This window comes from Ranitomeya imitator, chromosome 10 (genome assembly GCF_032444005.1).
Source record: "Ranitomeya imitator isolate aRanImi1 chromosome 10, aRanImi1.pri, whole genome shotgun sequence".
Taxonomy (NCBI): Eukaryota; Metazoa; Chordata; class Amphibia; order Anura; family Dendrobatidae; genus Ranitomeya; species Ranitomeya imitator.
In genome coordinates this window covers 96,892,927-96,914,309 of record NC_091291.1, presented here as the reverse complement: position 1 = coordinate 96,914,309, position 21,383 = coordinate 96,892,927, and the positions used below count along the sequence as shown (strand labels likewise).

General features: G+C 43.8%; 1 protein-coding gene across 1 annotated transcript in view; it reads left to right on the top strand.

The window, feature by feature from the left end:
- MEGF6 (multiple EGF like domains 6) overlaps positions 1 to 21,383 on the top strand; it is a 506,198-nt gene that overhangs the window by 59,776 nt on the left and 425,039 nt on the right. Inside the window, exon 3 of the mRNA XM_069741497.1 lies at positions 13,373 to 13,482. Coding sequence (XP_069597598.1) covers positions 13,373 to 13,482 — 110 coding nt within the window. The remainder of the gene's footprint in view (positions 1 to 13,372; positions 13,483 to 21,383) is intronic.

Here is a 21,383-nt window from a genome sequence, read left to right as displayed (position 1 = left end):
CAACCCCAAAGCATGATTAATCCACCCCCATGATTAATTGTTGGTGAGATGTTCTTTTCCTGAAATTTTGTGCTGTATTTTCTCCACACATACCATTGATCCTTGCGGCCAAGCAGTTCAATTTTCACCTCATTTATCCACAGAGCTTGTTTCCAAAATGCATCACGCTTGTTTAGATGTTCTTTTGCATACTTCTGATGCTGAATTGTATAGTGACGATGCAGGAGAGGTTTTCTTCTGATGACTCTTTCATGAAGGCCATATTTGTGCAGGTGTCTTTGAACAGTAGAACAATGTACCACAACTCCAGAGTCTGCTAAATCTTTCTGAAGGACTTTTGCAGTCAAGCGAGGGTTCTGATTTACCTCTTTAGCAATTCTACGAGCAGCTTTCACTGAAATTTTGCTTGGTCTTCCAGAACTTATCTTGACCTCCACTGTTCCTGTTATCTGTTATTTCTTAATTACATTTAAAACGTAGGAAAGGGCAACTTGAAACCGCTTTGCCATCTTCTTACAGCCTTTTCCTACTTTATGGGCCTCCATCATTTTCAGAGTGCTAGGCAGCTGCTTAGAAGAACCCATGGCTATTATTTTTTGCACAAGGTTAGAGTAGGCTGGGTTTTTATAAAGCTGTGAATTTTGCATCACCTGGCCTTTCCTAACAATGATTGTGAATAAGCAATAACCGTAAGCAGGCTAATTATGGTCTAAGAACTTGGTCAAATTTATCTGAGCACATAAATGTCCAAGGGTGCCCAAAATTTTGATTTGGCTCATTTTCCCTTTTGTAATTTTTAAAATGTAAAAAATGACTATATTTTTTGCCTCAAATACAAAGGAAATGTGCCATCTTTAAACTTTAGGCCTTTTAGAGATCATTTCATCTTCAACTTGCTTAACTGTTCATAATGACAATAATTTTTACCAGGGGTGCCCAAACTTTTACATGCCACTGTAGTTCTCCAGCCTCATCTGCATATCAATATCAATTAAAGTGCTGATTTCTCAGTTACCGAGGAATGGACTGGCCATGTGAAAGTATTTCCAGACTTTTCTTTGAATAAGCTACATGTGCTGTAACGTGTCTCCACTATCTGTGGACAGGGAGTACTCACTTGGCTGGTTGTTGAGGCATATGCTGGGACACTCAGGGTTAAAAAGTCCATTTGGTTTATTTACACATAATAAACCTCTCAGGTACTTGGCAAAATGCAGCACCCTGTGCACCATCCGGTGACCATTTGGCTCTACAGTACCCACAGTCCTCGCTGAGCCCTGATGTACCTAATACGGTTTAGTGTCCGTTAAGTGTCCGTGACCACCGCACCAGTTCCCGGATACCCCTTATCCTCAGAGGCGTCCTCTCTGGAGGTAGTTCACAGGCCTCCTCACCCTGGCTCACTCTAGCCCAGGGGTGTCAAACTGCATTCCTCGAGGGCTGCAAACAGGTCATGTTTTCAGAATTTCCTTGTACTGCACAGGTGATAATTTAATCACCATCTCATTATTTGTGTAGGTGATTAAATTATCACCTGTGCAGTACAAGGAAATCCTGAAAACATGACCTGTTTGCAGCCCTCGAGGAATGCAGTTTGACACCCCTGCTCTAGCCAGCACTGCCGCCCGTGCACAAACACACAGGCTCCATCTTGGGTGTTCAGACACACCCCTTGGGGTGGGGTATGTAGGTGACTGGACCCACCCATCTCTCCAAATCACATGGAAGCCTACCCAATGTATAGTAAACCTCACCAGTAGATCTGCTGAGCCAAAACAAGCCCAAGCTTCCATCACAGGGCCACGCACCTCTTTGATACATACCCCCCATTGACCACACGGGCAGTTGCGATACCGCAGTGCATATAAATAGTTTGGGATGTGAAATCCTGCTGACAGATTCCCTTTAAAGTGGTATAGATCTTAAAGGTAATGGCATAGTGCTAGTTTATTGGACTCTCTTTGTTGTTGGAGGGTTCCAGAGGCTGGATTCACAATGATATAAAGTTATAGCATATGTTAATCATTCCAAAAACGTAGAGGGATACAGAGTTGGTGTTGCTGTCAAGGGTTTACCACAACAGAGAGGAGCCAGAAGACCACAGCGTCTGATTTCTCCTACTCCTGCACCAATTAGAATCTCTTCGCCTTCTTATTAACCCCTTTCTGACCTCGGACGGGATAGTACGTCCGAGGTCAGAACCCCCGCTTTGATGCGGGCTCCGGCGGTGAGCCCGCATCAAAGTCGAGACATGTCAGCTGTTTTGAACAGCAGACATGTGCCCGCAATAGCGGCGGGTGAAATTGCGATTCACCCGCTGCTATTAACTAGTTAAATGCCGCTGTCAAACGCAGACAGTGGCATTTAACCGGCGCTTCTGGCCATCGGGCCGGAAATGAGCGCATCGCCGACCCCCGTCACATGAATGGGGGTCAGCGATGCTTCTGCAGAGTAACCATAGAGGTCCTTGAGCCCTCTATGGTTACTGATGCCGGTTTGCTGTGAGCGCCACCCTGTGGTCGGCGTTCATAGCAAGCCTGCAATTCAGCTACATAGCAGTGCCGATTGAGTTGTGCCAGCTTCTAGCCTCATATGGAGGCTATTGAAGCATGGCAAAAGTTAAAAAAAATGTGAAAAAAATAAAAAAAAATATAAAAGTAATCACCCCCCTTTCACCCCATTCAAAACAAAACAATAAAAAAAATCAAACCTACACATATTTGGTATCGCCGCGTTCAGAATCGCCCGATCTACCAATAAAAAAAAGCATTAACCTGATCGCTAAGCAGCGTAGCGAGAAAAAAATTTGAAACGCCAGAATTACGTTTTTTTGGTCGCTGCGATCAAAAGAGCATATCTGCACAAAAGTGGTATCAATAAAAACGTCAGCTTGGCACGCAAAATATAAGCCCTCAACTGACCCCAGATCACGAAAAATGTAGACACTACGGGTATCGGAAAATGGCGCAATTTTTCTAAGCAAAGTTTGGGATTTTTTTTCACTACTTAGATAAAAGAGAACCTAGACATGTTTGGTGTCTATGAACTCGTAATGACCTGGAGAATCATAATATCCGGTTTTAGCATGTAGTGAACCTAGCAAAAAAGCCAAACAAAAAACAAGTGTGGGTTTGCACTTTTTTTGCAATTTCACCGCACTTGGAATTTTTTTTCCGTTTTCTAGTACACGGCATGGTAAGAACAATGATGTCGTTCAAAAATAAAACACGTCCCACAAAAAATAAGCCCTCACATGGCCATATTGATGGAAAAATAAAAAAGTTATGGCTCTGGGAAGGAAGGGAGCGAAAAACGAACACGGAAAATCCCAAGGTCAGGAAGGGGTTAAATGGTGTAAATTTCTGTTGCAGTGCAGCGGTTAATCTGCTGAGTTGAGAGCTCCTGGAAGCTAACCTGCCTTAAGGCTCTCAGCTGTTCACTGTTGGCCAGTCCTTTCTCCTATATAATCTGGGTCCTGGCTAGCACTCATTGTTAGAGCAAGCTTATGCCGCCGTGGCTGGAGGTTGTTTTGGTTATTATTGGAGAAGGCGTTTGGTGGATTTATCAGTGACAGTTGCTAGGTTTTGTGTGTGTGATAATTCCCTTTCTTCTCCTACTTTGGTTTAACCCTAACCTCCACTCCCCAGTGCATACCTATGTTATATGTGTGCGTATATTTGTATGTTTGGTATTTTTCGTAATCCCTGTTCGTATTACCTTGTTAGTCTGGTTGGTGTATTACGGTACACTACTACTCCCCTCTTCCCTGGGTGGTGGCAGGGTACACACTGAGGGCAGATTCAGGAGCTAAGGCAAGGTACGTGGCCCCGACAGCTTCACCATCAGAAGTAATCTGGGGAACAGGGCGAGCTAAAACTCCCCTAGCGTTAGGGACAAGGAAGGAGCCTCTGATCTCAGGACACTTGACAGCAGAGTCGTGACAGTTGTGCTTTATTCCGTTTTAATTATTCCCAGCAAATTGGCCACATAACTGTATAGGAAACTGCAGCTGGACCATATTATAAGTCAACAGGGTCTGTCAGGTGCCACTAGTGCCATTTTACATTGGATTCAGCATAGCATTGTAGCTTCTTTTGTAAACTACAATCGTGAGGAGTTGTTTTACAGAAGTCAACAAGAAATATCATAGAAGTGTTCATTCCCTTTGTGTAGTGTATACAGGAGATTTAGAAATGCCTGATCCATTGCTTCAAAAATGAGTGGGTTCACACCAAGAAGTAGAAAAAGCAAACATTAAAGGCATGCCTTAATATTTTTTCTTCTTTTACAAGGGGAAGGAATTCCGTACGTTAATCCCACACAACCCAGGAACAGGAGTGTCAGGTTCAATTAACTCACTTTAAACTGTAATTTTCAGCAATTATGAGAAGTAATGTATAGGCTACTGTAATATAAAAAGGAGCAAGGACGATTATTCAAAGTGTCTGAGCTATGAACAAAGGGACTAAATAGCAAGGACTAACTTGCTTGCCAGGACTTCAAAAGCCGAAAGTAGCATTGCAGCAGTAGTAGGTTACTTGCTCATTAATAAGAAACAGTCAACTAATTGTTTGAAGCTCTTTGTAGAGTACAATTCCACCAATCGTTCTTTTTGGCTCGTTTTTCCGAAATTCAATTAATACAGGTTTCCTTAGGAATGCCTTCATAGGAAGTCGGGTACAAAGTCATTGAAGTTAATACCTACGTTGAGAGTGGAATTCGAATATTTAAAGTCATCTTACTGATTTAGGAGATATGTTTCTGGAAGTTAGTTGGATGTTTAGAATTTTTTGGACATCATATTCGAGTTGTACTTGGATCATGGGCTGGTTCTTCATAAATCGAGATGATGGGTAAGTCAACAAGACATGAGGAAGTTACTTCTTTAGGTTCTAGCTTTCTTGAGGTGTCTAGATCTGTTCTCCTCCCCTTGTAACTTTATCTGTCACCCATCAAAGGTTGTAGTTTTGTTGCAACTGGATGGCCACAGGTTGGAGATCACTGGACTGGTTTGTGGTTACGTAAATAACGATGAACTTGGCTTCAATTGACCTAGACCATGTGGACCCAGATCATGGACGTGTTTTTAAGTCCTTGATCGGAGGCTAATTTCTGAGCAGATGTTGCATATCTCAGATGTCCTAGGCTGTTCAAGATACCGAGGTCATTGGGAGGTTTTTTATTATTGTCTGTATCTTCATGAGGATCATATATAAACACTTCAAGGGATCTGGACTGATTGCAACACAACACTCAACTAGACCTGCACGTGATTTTTTTCTTCTGCAGCCAAATTGCAGAGCAACCTTTGTGTCCTCCAAACATGGGACTTACTGGTTAGCTTTTGTGTGAAAAACACTGGCATACAACTTATGGCATTGCCACCCTGACTCGCTCATCACTATCTCTGGATAGGAGTAGTGTTGAGATCCCAACTTACAGACAAACCATTACATGTTCACCACAAAACCAAACGTATTTCCTAGAGATGAGAATGTAGTTGTTCTGGTTTGCCCACAGGTACCTTCACTCCTGCACCTTTGTAACTCTCTGTGGTGATTTTTTTCTTACTTAAATGCATGTATTTGAGGCTATAGTATTTTTTTCAATTGTTTCTTTACAATTTTTGCACCATTTGGCTTTTGAAAGGACCTTTGGTATCTTCCACATTCAACTTTTGATGTGGTCATAAATCAGAGAGAAGCTCAGAAAAAGACAGATAATAAACTCCGAGACACAGTCAGAATGAGCTCACTAATGGATTCTCAGTTAGCTAATCCAGCAACCAACAATAGACAGAGCAACACAGGAAGGCAAACTGTGCAAAATTTTTAATGAAACCAAATGGCTAAAATTATTTTAAACCCCAAATATATGCATTTAAAGAGAATCTGTCAGCAGGGTTTTGCTACCTCATCTGAGAGCAGCATAATGTAGGTAAAGAAAAGTGGAATTGATTTAGTTTTCTGGGAGGAGCAGTTCTTACACAATTAGAGCTTTTAGACTTAGTATGAAGCAGAGCTGAGAAAGCTAGCCCCACCCACACCAGGCTCTCTGTGTACATTGTCTATAAACAATGAGCTGCTGATCACAGGAGGCGGCGTTGCCGGACTAGTCTGGCCATGTTCATCTCTTCGTGATTAATCCTTCACAGTTAGTAAACAGCACGAGCTTTGACAAGTGACACAGCCCTGTATTCTGTTTCAGTCTCTATCTCCTGCTGTCTTCAGATCATACAGCAAAAACCTTCTAACAGACTCCATTTAAGGAAAAAAAAGCCCACTTTGATTCCATCTACTTGTGCATCCACCATAAGGCTAATTCACACTGCCTTTGCAGTGTGCACCAGTAGAATACTTTGAGAGAAATGCATAATGTATGCTTCTGACATATATGTATAGTCATACGTTGCCCATAGGCTACTTGATAAAAAAAAACCTGATACTACACATTATTGCCTTTTTGTGGGATGCCTCTGCATAGTTTTCAGTATGTGGTTTGTAGGTTTGGATTATGTAATCGTGGCTATGGGTCACTATACCCAGTGATATTAGTATACCAAAACTTGAATTAGGCTGAAGTGCTCCACATTTAGCAATTTATCAAGAACCAATCCAACAATGCAAGATAGAATAGTAAAAGGGTGGGCAGGCTTGGGGTACAAGTTTGCCATTGTAGACTTGTGAATCCTCACAGCATGCAGTGTGCGCACTATCATTATTGCGTTTGCATTCATGCCAACTAGGCATGCACGGCCTCTCTCAATACAAGTGAATTGAGTGAGGCTGGACACGTCTAGTAGGAATGTGGCCGGAAGTATGCAAATTACCCGCTTCTGGCTCCGGCACTAAAGAATCCAGACAGCATGCAGTGTGCGCTATGTGGATTCACAAGTGTGTGTGGTGCCCCAGGGTCCTGGTCGTCACAGTAGCATTGCTTTCCTCACGGGGAGAGTGATGTTACGCTTGAAGGCAAGAAGGGATAACTGCAACCAGGTACCACAAACATGCAACACATTCACACTCCAGGCCACAGGGGGAGCTTTTGATCCTACTTGCTAGGTGACTCCCCATATATATATATAACTGGTAGTCTGTAGGGAGAGTCAGTCAGTTCCAGGCAGGTCCAGTCAGGAGATGGACTGGATCAGTCTGAGGCAGCAGAAGGTTTATGGAGCTGTGTAGTCGCAGTGCTCCATCTCCTGGAAAGAGACATTGAGAAAGCCAAATACATTGCAGAGAGCATGCAGGAGAGCAAAGCACAGGAGAGAATACCAGGGGGAGACCAGCCCTGAGCAGGCTGCCTACTTCTGAGGCGCAGAGACCGGTAGCCGGAACACCGAGGGTGTAAGGACCTCTATGACTTACATCAGAGACCGGCAGGACAGCTGAACTCTACGTTACCTGTCTGACCTAACACCCAGGAGGCACAGTGGCACCTCTCAGAGGCCGGGGCGTGCTAGAGTCCCTATAAACAGCCTCAAGCCACGACAGAGAGAGATAACATCTGTGAGGACCTTATGTGGAGCTTTAAGCCGTAAGAGACTACAACACCAGGGCGCTAGAGGAAGGCTTTTGATTTCCACCTGGGTAAGGGGACTCCTAACTTGCCTTCAAACAGGCCAGATCCTGTCTGCCCTGTGATCTGGTGCTCTGGACTGCGGATGCTGAAGTCTTCAGTAAACAAAGGTAAAGAGACTGCAACCCTGTGTCCTCATTCTTTACTGCACTCCTTACCATCTTCCATTTACACGCCGGGAGCCCTGGGGACATACTTCACCTGTGGGAAGTTATACCATCCAGCTGCCATATCATCACCCCAGAGGACCCCTTTAAAGCAGCATCGAAGCTGACCGAATACCACAGGTGGCGTCACGGACACAAACTTTATTCCCTTTAAAGACCTTTCCCTTTTACATGAGCGCCCAGGGCCTCGGACCGGGTTGCAGCCACCGTGACATCCCCCTGTGAACCGCAGGATCTGGGACCGAGTGCCCCATGGCCCTGGCGGGGCGACTCATCTGCAGTTACATAGAGTGACTGCAATCTTAAGCCCCAAGCCTGGACAACCCCTTTAAGCTCAATAGTGTATTGAATCTTATATGGGTATGTACAAAATTAATAAGAGCTAGGAGGCAACCGATACCTTAATTAACCCCTCGTAAGCAATCCAAGAAGACCATATCCCAGTAAATTAGGATTGTTGCAGGACGCTTTGGAGTTTATTATATTCTCATCATGCATGAGCGCTCCAAGCTAAGTAACAGCCTATAATCTCCAAGATTTGGCAGGTAAAGATATAGAGGAGATCAGTTTCTCCATCTCTGAGAACTAGTAGAAGATATTTTCTCGTATTTCCATACATTTCTAAGGACCTACTCTGTAAAAATTGCTGATTAAATAGTAAGTCCCTAAACTATAATGTTCAGTAATTCATCAAAAACAGCTGTACTCCTTTCCTGCCATACTCGATGCATTGGAGAGATCATAAAGAAGTATCGTAAAAGCTGTTGGCCAGGGAAACTTTTTCCTTATGGTCTCAAGACGCTTATACCAGAGACCACACAAGCCATTCTCTGAGCCTTGGCAGAGTGTCCCCGTTCCACCGTCTGTGCTCGCGGCCAAAAAGACTAAGCCACTTAGAAATACTGATTGGTGATTTGCTCGCAGTAAGTTTCTGTGATGTTACCCGCCGCCAGCGCCTCATTACCATGGCCGGTTCATTCTCATTGGTCTTTGGCCAAGGTCTATTAAATGACTCCTAAAATGACTCCTAATCTAATCCGAGTGATGGTCCTTGGGGAGGTCACCGCTCTTGATACACTGAATATTAGAGTGCACTCATGGAAAACCGCGCAGATCGTTATGTGACTCAATGTGTCAACTCGAAAGGTCCTAATCTGCAACAACCGGTATGGGCTGATAGCTGAAGAGGGTGTTATGTTCTTTCAATGTTTTAATATCCGAGATATAGCAATCAATGAGGGGTGAGCAGGTGGCGTGTTGTTTGAACATCTGAGCCCTAGCAACCAAGCGTTTATTTGGACTTCTGATATCTTCCCATTGACAATTGTTGACAGCGTGAAAAGCTTTCTAACATTTTTTTTATTTTTCTATTTTTACAAATTCAATGCCGCAATTCCAGGTAAAATGGATGCACTTGACCCCAATCATTAAGCCCGGCGTGGAGTAAATTGTAAAGCAATGAGGCTGCTTATTAGCTCGTGAAAACATCTCCGAATATAGCGCTCAACAAATGAGGATGTCGTTCACAATGTGCTATGAAATATTACTTCGGCACTATCTGCTTAATGAAGCTGAAATAAAAATCCAGAGGATGGGTCAGAGAAGAGCAGGATTATTGTCGAAGACTTCCACATTTTATGTGTTTTTTTTTTCTGATCTGGGACCATCACTCACAAGACAGGGTATTCATCTTATGCATTGACAGTTATTAAAATGAATATAGACGAGGCCACATAAATTTAGGGCTGAGGTTTAATGTTCTTTAGGAAGCTTCCATTTTTAGAATTGCTGTAGTCCGTGCTCTTTGTAGACCATTACTGATTAGAATTTTCCATACCTTTTAGTTGACAGCTATCCCTTCTGACTGCCGCCATGCACATAGCCGCTCTGCTTTTATGGGTTGTTTATGGGGTCATGAAAGAAAGTTTGTGTCTGATAATTCTGGAAGAGATTTGCTTCCAGTGGCAACCAACGAATACTGTCCCCCAACATAATCTCTCTGGAAGGAGTCGGGAAGCTCCCATACTCATCAGATGGTTGGACTGTCCTGCTAATATCGGAGGGTTTGGCCAATTTTTATCTAATTTATGTAGGGGCCTTTAAGTCAGTGGTTTAGAATCAATATGGGTATGGTTCATAAAAGGCATGCTCAGATGACTCGTTATAGGCAAGGCACAAAGGACTGTAGACCGTGATAGGCATAGTTTATTGGGCTGTGAACTGTAATAATCATGTCTCAATGGACTTCTGACAATAATAGACATGGAGCCATAAGCATGACTGGCATGGCTCCTGGAACTGTAGACAGTAATAATTGTGGCTCAGAGTAAGACCAGGCAAGAAAAGGCACAGCTCAGGGAACTGTAGACCATCACAGGCATGTGTGTGGTGACTGTAGATCATTATAGGCATGGGTGCACAAACTATAGACCATTATAGACATATACACTGCGTGCAGAATTATTAGGCAAGTTGTATGTTAGAGGATTATTTTTATTATTGATCAACAACTATGTTCTCAATCAACTCAAAAGACTCATAAATATCAAAGCTTAATATTTTTGGAAGTTGGAGTGGTTTTTTTTAGATTTGGCTATCTTAGGAGGATATCTGTTTGTGCAGGTAACTATTATGGTGCAGAATTATTAGGCAACTTAATAAAAACCAAATATATTCCCATCTCACTTGTTTATTTTCACCAGGTAAACCAATATAACTGCGCAAAATTTAAAAATAAACATTTCTGACATGCAAAAACAAAACCCCCAAAAATTAGGGAGCAATATAGCCCCCTTTCTTTATGATGACACTCAGCAGCCTTCATCCATAGATTCTGTCAGTTGCTTGATCTGTTTACGACCAACATTGCATGCAGCAGCCACCACAGCCTCCAGACACTGTCCCGAGAGGTGGACGGTTTTCCCTCCCTGTAGATCTCACATTTTATGAGAGACCACAGGTTCTCTATGGGGTTCAGATCAGGTGAACAAGGGGGCCATGTCATTACTTTTTCTTCTTTGAGACCTTTACTGGCCAGCCACGCTGTGGAGTAGTTGGAGGCATCTGATGGAGCATTGTCCTGCATGAAAATCATGTTTTTCTTGAACGACACCGACTTCCTGTACCACTGCTTGAAGAAGTTGTCTTCCAGAAAGTGGCAGTAGGTCTGGGACTTGAGCTTCACTCCATCCTCAACCCGAAAAGGTCCCACAAGTTCATCTTTGATGATCCCAGCCCATACAAGTTCCCCACCTCCACCTTGCTGGCGTCTGAGTCGGAGTGGAGCTCTCTGCCCTTTACTGATCCAGCCTCTGGCCCATCCATCTGGCCCATCAAGAGTCGCTCTCATTTCATCAGTCCATAAAACCTTTGAAAAGTCAGTCTTAAGATAAAACGTCAAGACTGTGCCAAGAAATATCTTATATTTCTTGTTCAAAAGTGGTCGTTTTTCAGCCTTCCTTACCTTCGCCATGTCCCTGAGTATCGCACACCTAGTGCCTTTTGTTACTCCAGTAACGTTGCAGCTCTGAAATATGGCAAAACTGGTGGCAAATGGCATCTTGGCAGCTTCACACTTGATTTTCCTCAATTCATTGGCAATTATTTTGCGCCTTTTTTGCCTAACACGCTCCTTGCGATCCTGTTGGCTATTTGCCATGAAACGCTTGATCGTTCAGTGATCGCGCTTCAAAAGTTTGGCAATTTCAAAACTGCTGCATCCCTCAGCAAGACATCTCACAATTTTGGACTTTTCAGAGCCCGTCAAATCTCTCTTCTGACCCATTTTGCCAAAGGAAAGGAAGCTGCCTAATAATTAAGCACACCTTATATAGGGTTTTGATGTCATTAGACAACACCCCTCCTCATTACAGAGATGCACATCACCTGATTTACTTAATTGGTAGTTGGCTCTCAAGCCTGAACAGCTTGGAGTAGGACAACATGTATAAAAAGTATCATGTGATCAAAATACAACTTGCCTAATAATTCTGCACACAGTGTAGATATGTGCGCACGGACTGTAGACCATTATAGGCATGGCTACGTGGACTGTAGACCATCCTAAGGCATGGCTCTGCTGACTGTAAATCATCCTAGGCATGGCTCAGCTGACTGTAGATCATCCTAGGCATGGCTCAGCTGACTGTAGATCATCCTAGTATGGCTCAGCTGACTGTAGATCATCCTAGGCATAGCTCATCTGACTGTAGAGCATCCTAAGGCATGGCTCAGCTGACTATAGACTATCCTAAAGCATGGCTCTGCTGACCGTAGATCGTCCTAGGCATGGCTCTGCTGACTGTAGATCGTCCTAGCAATGGCTCTGCTGACTGAAGATCATCCTAGGCATGGCTCAGATTACTGTAGATCATCTTAGCATGGCTCAGCTGACTGTAGATCATCCGAGTATGGCTCAGCTCACTGTAGATCATCCTAGGCATGGCTCGGCTGACTGTAGACCATCTTATGCATGGCTTTGCTGACTGTAGATCATTCTAGGCATGGCTTTGCTGATTGTTGATCGTCCTAGGCATGGTTCTGCGAACTGTAAACCATAATAGGAATGGCTCAGCTGACTGTAAACCATAAAAAGCGTGGCTCAGTGAAGTGTACACCATAATAGGCATTATTCTGCGGACTGTAGACCACAATAGGCATGGATCAGCGTACTGTAAATCATAATAGGCATGGATTATGGCACTTCTCACAATAATAGGCATGACGCATAGGACTGTACATTATAACAAGCATCGCTCAGGGGACTTTAGACCATATCTGGGGACTGTAGATCTCTATGAGCATGGCTCATTATAACACCAGAAGAAGCACAGCTTGCAGGACTGTGGTACATGATAGGCATAAGTTGACTGTACACAACTCAAATCAAACTCTTGTAACACTTGGAGTTATTATGGCTTAACAAGACGTCAAGATGGGGCTAGATCATAGAAATTTGTTAATGTAAGAACTAGAAAAGGATACTCACAACTACCCTATTACAGCTTCGAAATGTTAGAGTAAGGAAACGATTTAAGTCTTCAGGCCACCCAAATCTCCTAAATTTGTGTACTTAGCACCCAATTAATGAAGAGTATAAAATAAACGAACACTCCGGCAATCACTGGAGATTATTTGAAATAACAAATCTGTGCATTTTTTGGGTTCTCACTGGTCAAAAATGGAATCCCAGAAACTTGAAAATTGGTGTTGGGGCTGCTCGAACACTAGTCGGAGGAGCGAGCTGAATGACATAAATAAATCCTCTAATGGGTACACGTACCTAATAGTCTGAGTGTACTTAATTCTAAAAAAAAAAGTAGGTTTTTCCCAAAAATGAGATCACAGCGTTTTAAAGCTGTCGTAAATAAGCAGTACTAGTTTATTTACCCTGCAGCGCCACCACAGGACAACTGAAGCATTACATGATGCCTATTGAAACCTATGTAATGAACTTGTAATGGACCAAAGTGCAGGGTATTGCTCAATCCTGGCATTTAATAATTGGTCAGTTATACCGGATAACTTCTTTAAGAAATCTCTAGTTATTAATCTGTATAAAGTAATACTGCATATTCTGCTTTCTTACTTTAGTATGTTTAGAATATACTTTGCCATTGTCGTTGCAGGACAGCGTATTACACGACGTATCGTCAGGTGTACAGCCGGGAGTATCAGACAGTGAGTAAGTGCTGCCCTGGATGGTCACAGCTGAATGGCGAGGCGGGCTGTCAGCACTGTAAGTACAGCTCAGCTCATGTAAATGACACCCGCAATCCTTAAATTACAAAAAATAATAGACGTCCTTCCTCATTCATCCACTCGGTGAGAAGCTGCTGGCACTCTCATATGGAAAAATCACTTTCCATATAAACACTCATTTAAAGGGCTATCCTGTAAAATATGACCCCCTTTAAATGAAGTCATGTAGGGGCATATAAGGTTGAGCAAACTAACTTATAGGGGAGGGACAATTCCTACAGGGGAACTTCAAAGGGGTTGTACAAGATAAGAAAACATAGCTGCTTTCTTCCAAAAATAGCGCCACCACTGTGCGCTGGTTGTGTGTGGCATTGCAGCTCAGCCCCATTCACTTCAATGGAGCTGCAATACCAGACCAATCCCACGGACAGGTGTGGCGCTGTTTCTGGAAGAAAGTCGGCGTGTTTTTTTATCATTCCATACTGCCCCTTTCAAGTTGCCCTATAAAAATTAAGGGTTTTATCAACATTAGATGACTTTATTAAAAGGGAGTTTCCTGTTCCGCTTCAGCCCTTTAAAAAGAGTGAATGTTTATAGCGGTTTACATTATCCTTAGGAAAGAGCGTTGATGCATGATTGTTTGGAGGTTCGAAAGGATTGGACCCTCACCTTCATTTTCCTGACTGGTGGGTTGGACCACCTGTAACCTCTACCTTCATTTTTCTTATTAGTGGATCTCATGAACTGACCCCCACAATCTCACATTGATGGTCCATCCTAATTTTGTGGGGTCCCATCGCCTCCCCCCCCCCCAATATCATTTATCTCCTCTTCCCAGGCGACTTTTGCTTTTCAGTGTCAGAATATTTAATATTTGTTCTCGCTGAACTTTTCGAGGCGACTTCTCTAACATTTAAATATCACGGAAAGCTGAAGATTAATATTAAAATATGCTTATGTGTGTTTGAGGAATTCATAGCGGAGACATGAGATGATTTATGGCGTCTCAGGCTAGATGGGGTAAGGGGATAATTCACGTGGGACGGTTTACAGGAGCATAAATCTGTCGTGAGTTGATGCAATTAAAATATCGCTTTTTTTCCACCTCGATCGGTTTAAAAAGAAGAAAAAAAATGTTGCCAATGTCAAATTTCTTGAAGAACATTTGTACCTGAAGGTAACAATATACGAGGCGGCTGGAGAGGATGGAAGACTGGTTGTATACCGAGAAACCTCATGAAGACCCTGTAGATGATGGTCGGGGGGCATGCCACAGATGTTAGGGGTGGAGGAGCTGTAAATTACACCTCCAGTTTCAGGATTTATGTTGCCTGTGAGTGAGATGTCAATGTCCAGCCTTAGATGTTGATGTGATGTATATAACATCACTGCAAAGAGGGGTGGGAAGGCGGATGTACTCATATTAATACTGGACTGTGGGGAGAATTCACTTATAACAGGCTTTCGTGAACCAATTTTAGAAATGTAAAATTTTGTACTCAAAGTCTGGCATAAATCCTAGTAAGTTTCAGAAGGTTATGGTTGGGCATGCCCCAAGGTTTATAAAAAGAAAAATGAAGGGAGCAGTGTAAAAATAAAAATAAAAAGTTGCAAATATTTGTGCAAAACAGACGTGCATAATATATGCAACTTCATAATACAAAGTGCATATGCTATTAAGAATATCTCTTATACCCGATGAAGCTGGTATATTTACTCTGAAAGTCCATGTCCGAATGTTTGCACGAACATTTTTGAAAGTTTATATTGAATCCTCACTGTCCCTCCTCCCTGCTGAGATCTGGCGCTGCTCGGTATAAGCTGCAGCTGTCAGTCAGGCTGGGTGGGGAGAGATGAAATCCACTTGGACTCATGAGCTATTACATTATAAAGGTGGACTACTAAACTGCTCTTCTTAAGACCAGGATTATGTAGCCATTCTGACATGGGTTTTCAAAGTGAGAACATCAGCCTCATTGGGTCTAAGAAAAGAGATGTATTAAATGCCATAAGCAGCTTGTATTGTGCAATCTGGTGACAGATCTACTATAATTACGACCATTACTTCGCTCTGTGGAACAATTGCTAGTATCTTTCTGGCAAAACTCCTGATATTGACCTTTGTTCTATCTTCTGGATTGAGTTTGGATTATTTGTGATACTTCCCTACAGCTCGGACTGCACCCTGGTATTAACCTTTTACTATCCTGTGACCTGTATACAGTATCTCTGTTCATTGTTACATTCTTGATAACTTCTCCAGGGGATGCGGCTAGAAAGTCCATACCTCTCTAAATGGGTAATGGTGGAAGAAGAGGATGGTCCCTAGACTCTACGCTCTGGTTTGGATACATGTGTATTATTTCTGTTTTAATGATTTTTTGTTTGAGAATCCTCAGGAGATGCTGGGATACTCAAAAGGGACGTCATCATGGGGCCAGGGTTGCTGTCAATGCGGCAGCTGCTTTCCCTACCATGAAATGAGGTGTCAGTGATGTCCGTTTCAGGGGCAGGGCTAGTCCTTGCTCTACTGGCCATGCACCGATTGTCAATTCTGACTCATGCTCAGTACATATTCCCTGTGTTATATCCTTTGAAAGTGCAATGACAGTGCGCTCCCTCTCCAGCTCTAAAGAGAAGTGATGAGCCAGCAAGAGAGCGCACTGTCAGTCCGCATTGGGAAGGAGAGATAGCAGAGACAAATCCAGCCCCCAAACAGATGTCACTGATGATGCTTTGTTTCTGAGTGAGGATAGCAGCTGTGGCAGTGACTCCAACCCTCTGATGATGTAACAAAAAAGTGAGAAGATAGAGTATAGAGGGAATGGTATTTACTTTTTTTTTTAAATAAAAGTACTTTAGAATGTTGCTCAGATTATTACATGAAATAGATATTTAGGATTAAATTCCACTTTGGTTTCAGACCAACTCTTTAAGATTCTGTCTGTCAACAGCTGCCAACTATTGAGAGCTCAGGAGCTTTACATTCTGGCTATCAGCAGCAGCCACTAGGAGGGAGCTCAGGAGCTTTACACTCTGGCTATCAGCAGCATCCACTAGGAGGGAGCTCAGGAGCTTCACATTCTGGCTATCAGCAGCAACCACTAGGAGGAAGCTCAGGAGCTTCACATTCTGGCTATCAGCAGCAACCACTAGAAGGGAGCTCAGGAGCTTCACATTCTGGCTATCAGCAGCAGCCACTAGGAGGGAGCTCAGGAGCTTTACACTCTGGCTATCAGCAGCATCCACTAGGAGGGAGCTCAGGAGCTTCACATTCTGGCTATCAGCAGCAACCACTAGGAGGAAGCTCAGGAGCTTCACATTCTGGCTATCAGCAGCAACCACTAGGAGGGAGCTCAGGAGTTTCACATTCTGGCTATCAGCAGCAGCCACTAGGAGGAAGCTCAGGAGTTTCACATTCTGGCTATCAGCAGCAGCCACTAGGAGGGGGCTCGGGAGCTTCACATTCTGGCTATCAGCAGCAGCCACTAGGAGGGAGCTCAGGAGCTTTACATTCTGGCTATCAGCAGCAGCCACTAGGAGGGAGCTCAGGAGCTTCACATTCTGACTATCAGCAGCAGCCACTAGAGGGAGCTCAGGAGCTTCACATTCTGGCTATCAGCAGCAGCCACTAGGAGGGAGCTCAGGAGCTTCACATTCTGGCTTTCAGCAGCTGCCACTAGAGGGAGCACCGTAGCTTACTTTTTATACATAGAAGCTTACTGCATGCTGTGTTATTAATGAGTTCAAAGCTCCCCCTAGTGGTGGCTGCAGGCAGGCACCATGTCTTTGTATAACTGCAGAGGTTTTGGAGCTCATAAACATTAATTATCCTGCACTTAGAGATCGTTAGTGCACATCCAGTCCAGGGATTATGAATGATCTTTGTTCTGCTTTTTATATATATAAACACAAGTGTTCTTATTGTTTTAGTACAGCCAGTGTGTAATAATGCTGGAATTCCTAGGAGAACTCTGGCTCTCGGGTCCCCCACGCAGTAGCAGTTTGCAGAGAAGAAGCATACGTCTGTAAGGCCATGTTATTTTAGTGATAAATATCTTGGCAGAGAGGAACCCCAAGAAAGTAAAAATGCTGAGGCAGATAACACAAGAATATTGACTTGTTATTTTGGAGACTGCGTCTCAGAAGTTCAGAAGTCAGGAGGGTCAGCGACTACATCTGGCCGAGCTGCCTATCCAGCGCTCAATACTGGAGGCTCCAGAAAATGCTTTTCAAGATGTGAGGAAATAGGACATTGCAGAATATAACTATGGCATGACCGGTCCACGGAAAAGGCTGTAAAGTACATTCCTATAGCCACACATAGATATATGGGGTATCATGGAAGGCATCCACGTATTGTAATGAAAAAATTACCTGTAAAATGTTATGTATGCGAGTCATCAGCAAGTAATCATATGTCACCTTAGTGAGCATGCACAATCAGTTACATACAGTGCGGTCATATACAGTGTATTGTACAGAATACCATGATACTAACTCAGTGATGTCATCAATTAAAGGGAACCTGTCATCTTGGAGGATGCTATTTACCTGCAGACATAGGGTTAACCTGCAGGTGAGTAACAATTCTATCCAGCCTCCTTACTGAAAGTGCAGCTACCAAGAGGAAATAAATTTATTTCCTCCCGGCAGCCACCGACTGCAGAGTCAGCTGTCAAAGTATCGGGATGTGCTTGCATCATTCTGTGGGGATATCATCCTACATGTAGAGGAATGTACTGTGGGGGACTTCAAACTGTAAGTGAGGGAATGTATTGTGCAGGTATCATACTGTACTTTCCCACCTCTTCACCACTGGCAGTAGCTTTCTCTACTTTCCCACCTCTTCACCACTGGCAGTAGCTTTCTCTACTTTCCCACCTCTCCATCACTGACAGTAGCTTTCTCTACTTTCACACCTCTTCACCACTGGCAGTAGCTTTCTCTACTTTCACACCTCTTCACCACTGGCAGTAGCTTTCTCTGCTTTCCCACCTCTTCACCACTGGCAGTAGCTTTCTCTACTTTCCCACCTCATCACCACTGGCAGTAGCTTTCTCTACTTTCCCACCTCTCCATCACTGACAGTAGCTTTCTCTACTTTCCCACCTCTTCACCACTGGCAGTAGCTTTCTCTGCTTTCCCACCTCTTCACCACTGGCAGTAGCTTTCTCTACTTTCCCACCTCTCCACCACTGGCAGTACCATTCTCTACTTTCCCACCTCTCCAGCACTGGCAGTAGCTTTCTCTACTTTCCCACCTCTTCACCACTGGCAGTAGCTTTCTCTACTTTCCCACCTCTCCACCACTGGCAGTAGCTTTGTCTACTTTCCCACCTCTCCACTACTGGCAGTAGCTTTCTCTACTTTACCACCTCATCACCACTGGCAGTAGCTTTCTCTACTGTCCCACCTCTCCACCACTGGCAGTAGCTTTCTCTACTTTCCCACCTCTCCACCACTGGCAGTAGCTTTCTCTACTTTCCCACCTCTCCACCACTGGCAGTAGCTTTCTCTACTTTCCCACCTCTCCACCACTGGCAGTAGCTTTCTCTACTTTCCCACCTCTACACCACTGGCAGTAGCTTTCTCTACTTTCCCACCTCTCCACCACTGGCAGTAGCTTTCTCTACTTTCCCACCTCTTCACCACTGGCAGTAGCTTTCTCTACTTTCCCACCTCTTCACCACTGGCAGTAGCTTTCTCTACTTTCCCACCTCTCCAGCACTAGCAGTAGCTTTCTCTACTTTCCCACCTCTCCACCACTGGCAGTAGCTTTCTCTACTTTACCACCTCATCACCACTGGCAGTAGCTTTCTCTACTTTACCACCTCATCACCACTGGCAGTAGCTTTCTCTACTTTCCCACCTCTCCACCACTGGCAGTAGCTTTCTCTACTTTCCCACCTCTCCACCACTGGCAGTAGCTTTCTCTACTTTACCACCTCATCACCACTGGCAGTAGCTTTCTCTACTTTCCCACCTCTCCAGCACTATCAGTAGCTTTCTCTACTTTCCCACCTCTCCACCACTGGCAGTAGCTTTCTCTACTTTACCACCTCATCACCACTGGCAGTAGCTTTCTCTACTTTCCCACCTCTCCACCACTGGCAGTAGCTTTCTCTACTTTCCCACCTCTCCACCACTGGCAGTAGCTTTCTCTACTTTCCCACCTCTTCACCACTGGCAGTACCATTCTCTACTTTTCCACCTCTCCACTACTGGCAGTAGCTTTCTCTACTTTACCACCTCATCACCACTGGCAGTAGCTTTCTCTACTTTCCCACCTCTCCACCACTGGCAGTAGCTTTCTCTACTTTCCCACCTCTTCTCCACTGCAAGCATTGTCTACTTTTTCACCTCTCCACTACTAGAATTGTCTACTTTTTCACCTCTCCTCCACTGCTAGTATTGTCTACGTTCCCACCTCTCCACCACTGGAAGTCAGAATTTGGCCTCCAACTCATGGGTACCATAGCAGCCATGTAGCCTATCACCATTGGCCCCTGTGATCAATAATAAGGCCGTGTACTTGGTATTTTTGGCTCAGCAATGCCCTAAGTTGTGAAAATGTTGTATTAATGCAATATTTTAAACCTCAAGTTTTAGAGAATGGAAGCTCCTTAGGCAGTGTTATAGTTTTATTTATTTTAATAGTAATTTCTGGTGCTGAAATCATTATATTTCTAATTTTCATTGCAAAGAGATGAGTCCACCGGCAGCCAGCTGGACACAAGATATGTTTATCCTGTGTATGTGAGGGCCGCGTGATGCCTGGAGCTGGACAGTAGATCAAGCTCCTGATTAGTGTACTGGTTCTGCTGGTGCAGATACAATCACTGACTGGTGTGGAGAAACGCTCCGTGAAGTCAGATGCCGAGAGAGACTTAGAAAAGTCACAAGAACTGGAGGAAAGAAAACCTGACGGCCTTCAGCATGGAGATAGTCATTGTGGGATTTATATTTTGCTATTTTGCAGCTGTTTATTCCTGCAAAACTAGAAAAAAAAACAGAATAAATAAAGAAGGAAACATCTTCCTTGTTATAAACATTTATTCTCACTTGAGAGCCAATGCGCCTCTCAGTCATTGGCCAATGACTAATATAAATTGCCTCATTTCCAGCTATCCACCACCCCTGGACGAAGTGATTAGCGATGGATGTCGCGTCGCTGGAGCATGCGCCGTCTTCACTGAGAACTAGGGCTTTAGCTAAATTCTCCGGACACCACGGCCAGACACACATGAGCCTATCTCCACATATATTGAATAAGGGCGTCTCGCAGTTTATCACAACTTTCCAGCCTATATATCCTACTCCTACTAGGCAGCATGTTACTTAAGAAGGCCAACAAAGGCCGAAATGTTTATTTTCTCTTTTGCTGCAATAAACACAAAAGAGGTTCACCTTAAGTTGAGTGCCAGGTTTGATTTACTTCATTTTCACACTCTGTTATGATCTGGTGGCCTAGGAGCAGCATGAGACGGACTCTGGAGAAGGTGGTCCCTGTACTGACCGCAAACCCTGAACCTAGCAGCGCAACTAGAAGTAGCCGTGGGGGGTACCTAACACTCCCTAGACCCCTTGGCACAGCCTAAGATCTAACTACCCCTAAAGACAGAAACAGGAAACCTATCTTGCCTCAGAGAAAATCCCCAAAGGATAGATAGCCCCCCACAAATATTGACTGTGAGAGGAGAGGGAAATAACATACGCAGATATGAAATCAGATTTTAGCATAGGAGGCCATACTAGCTAAAAAGAAAGAATAGAACAGAGTACTATGCGGTCAGTATAAAAACACTATAAAATATCCACCGCAGAAAATACGGATCACCACATCTGACTAAAGACATAGGGGGTATATCTGCATCTCCAGAGAAATAGCTAGGCTGCAAAAAATCCTTCACAGACTAAGCTGGACAAGACAAAAAC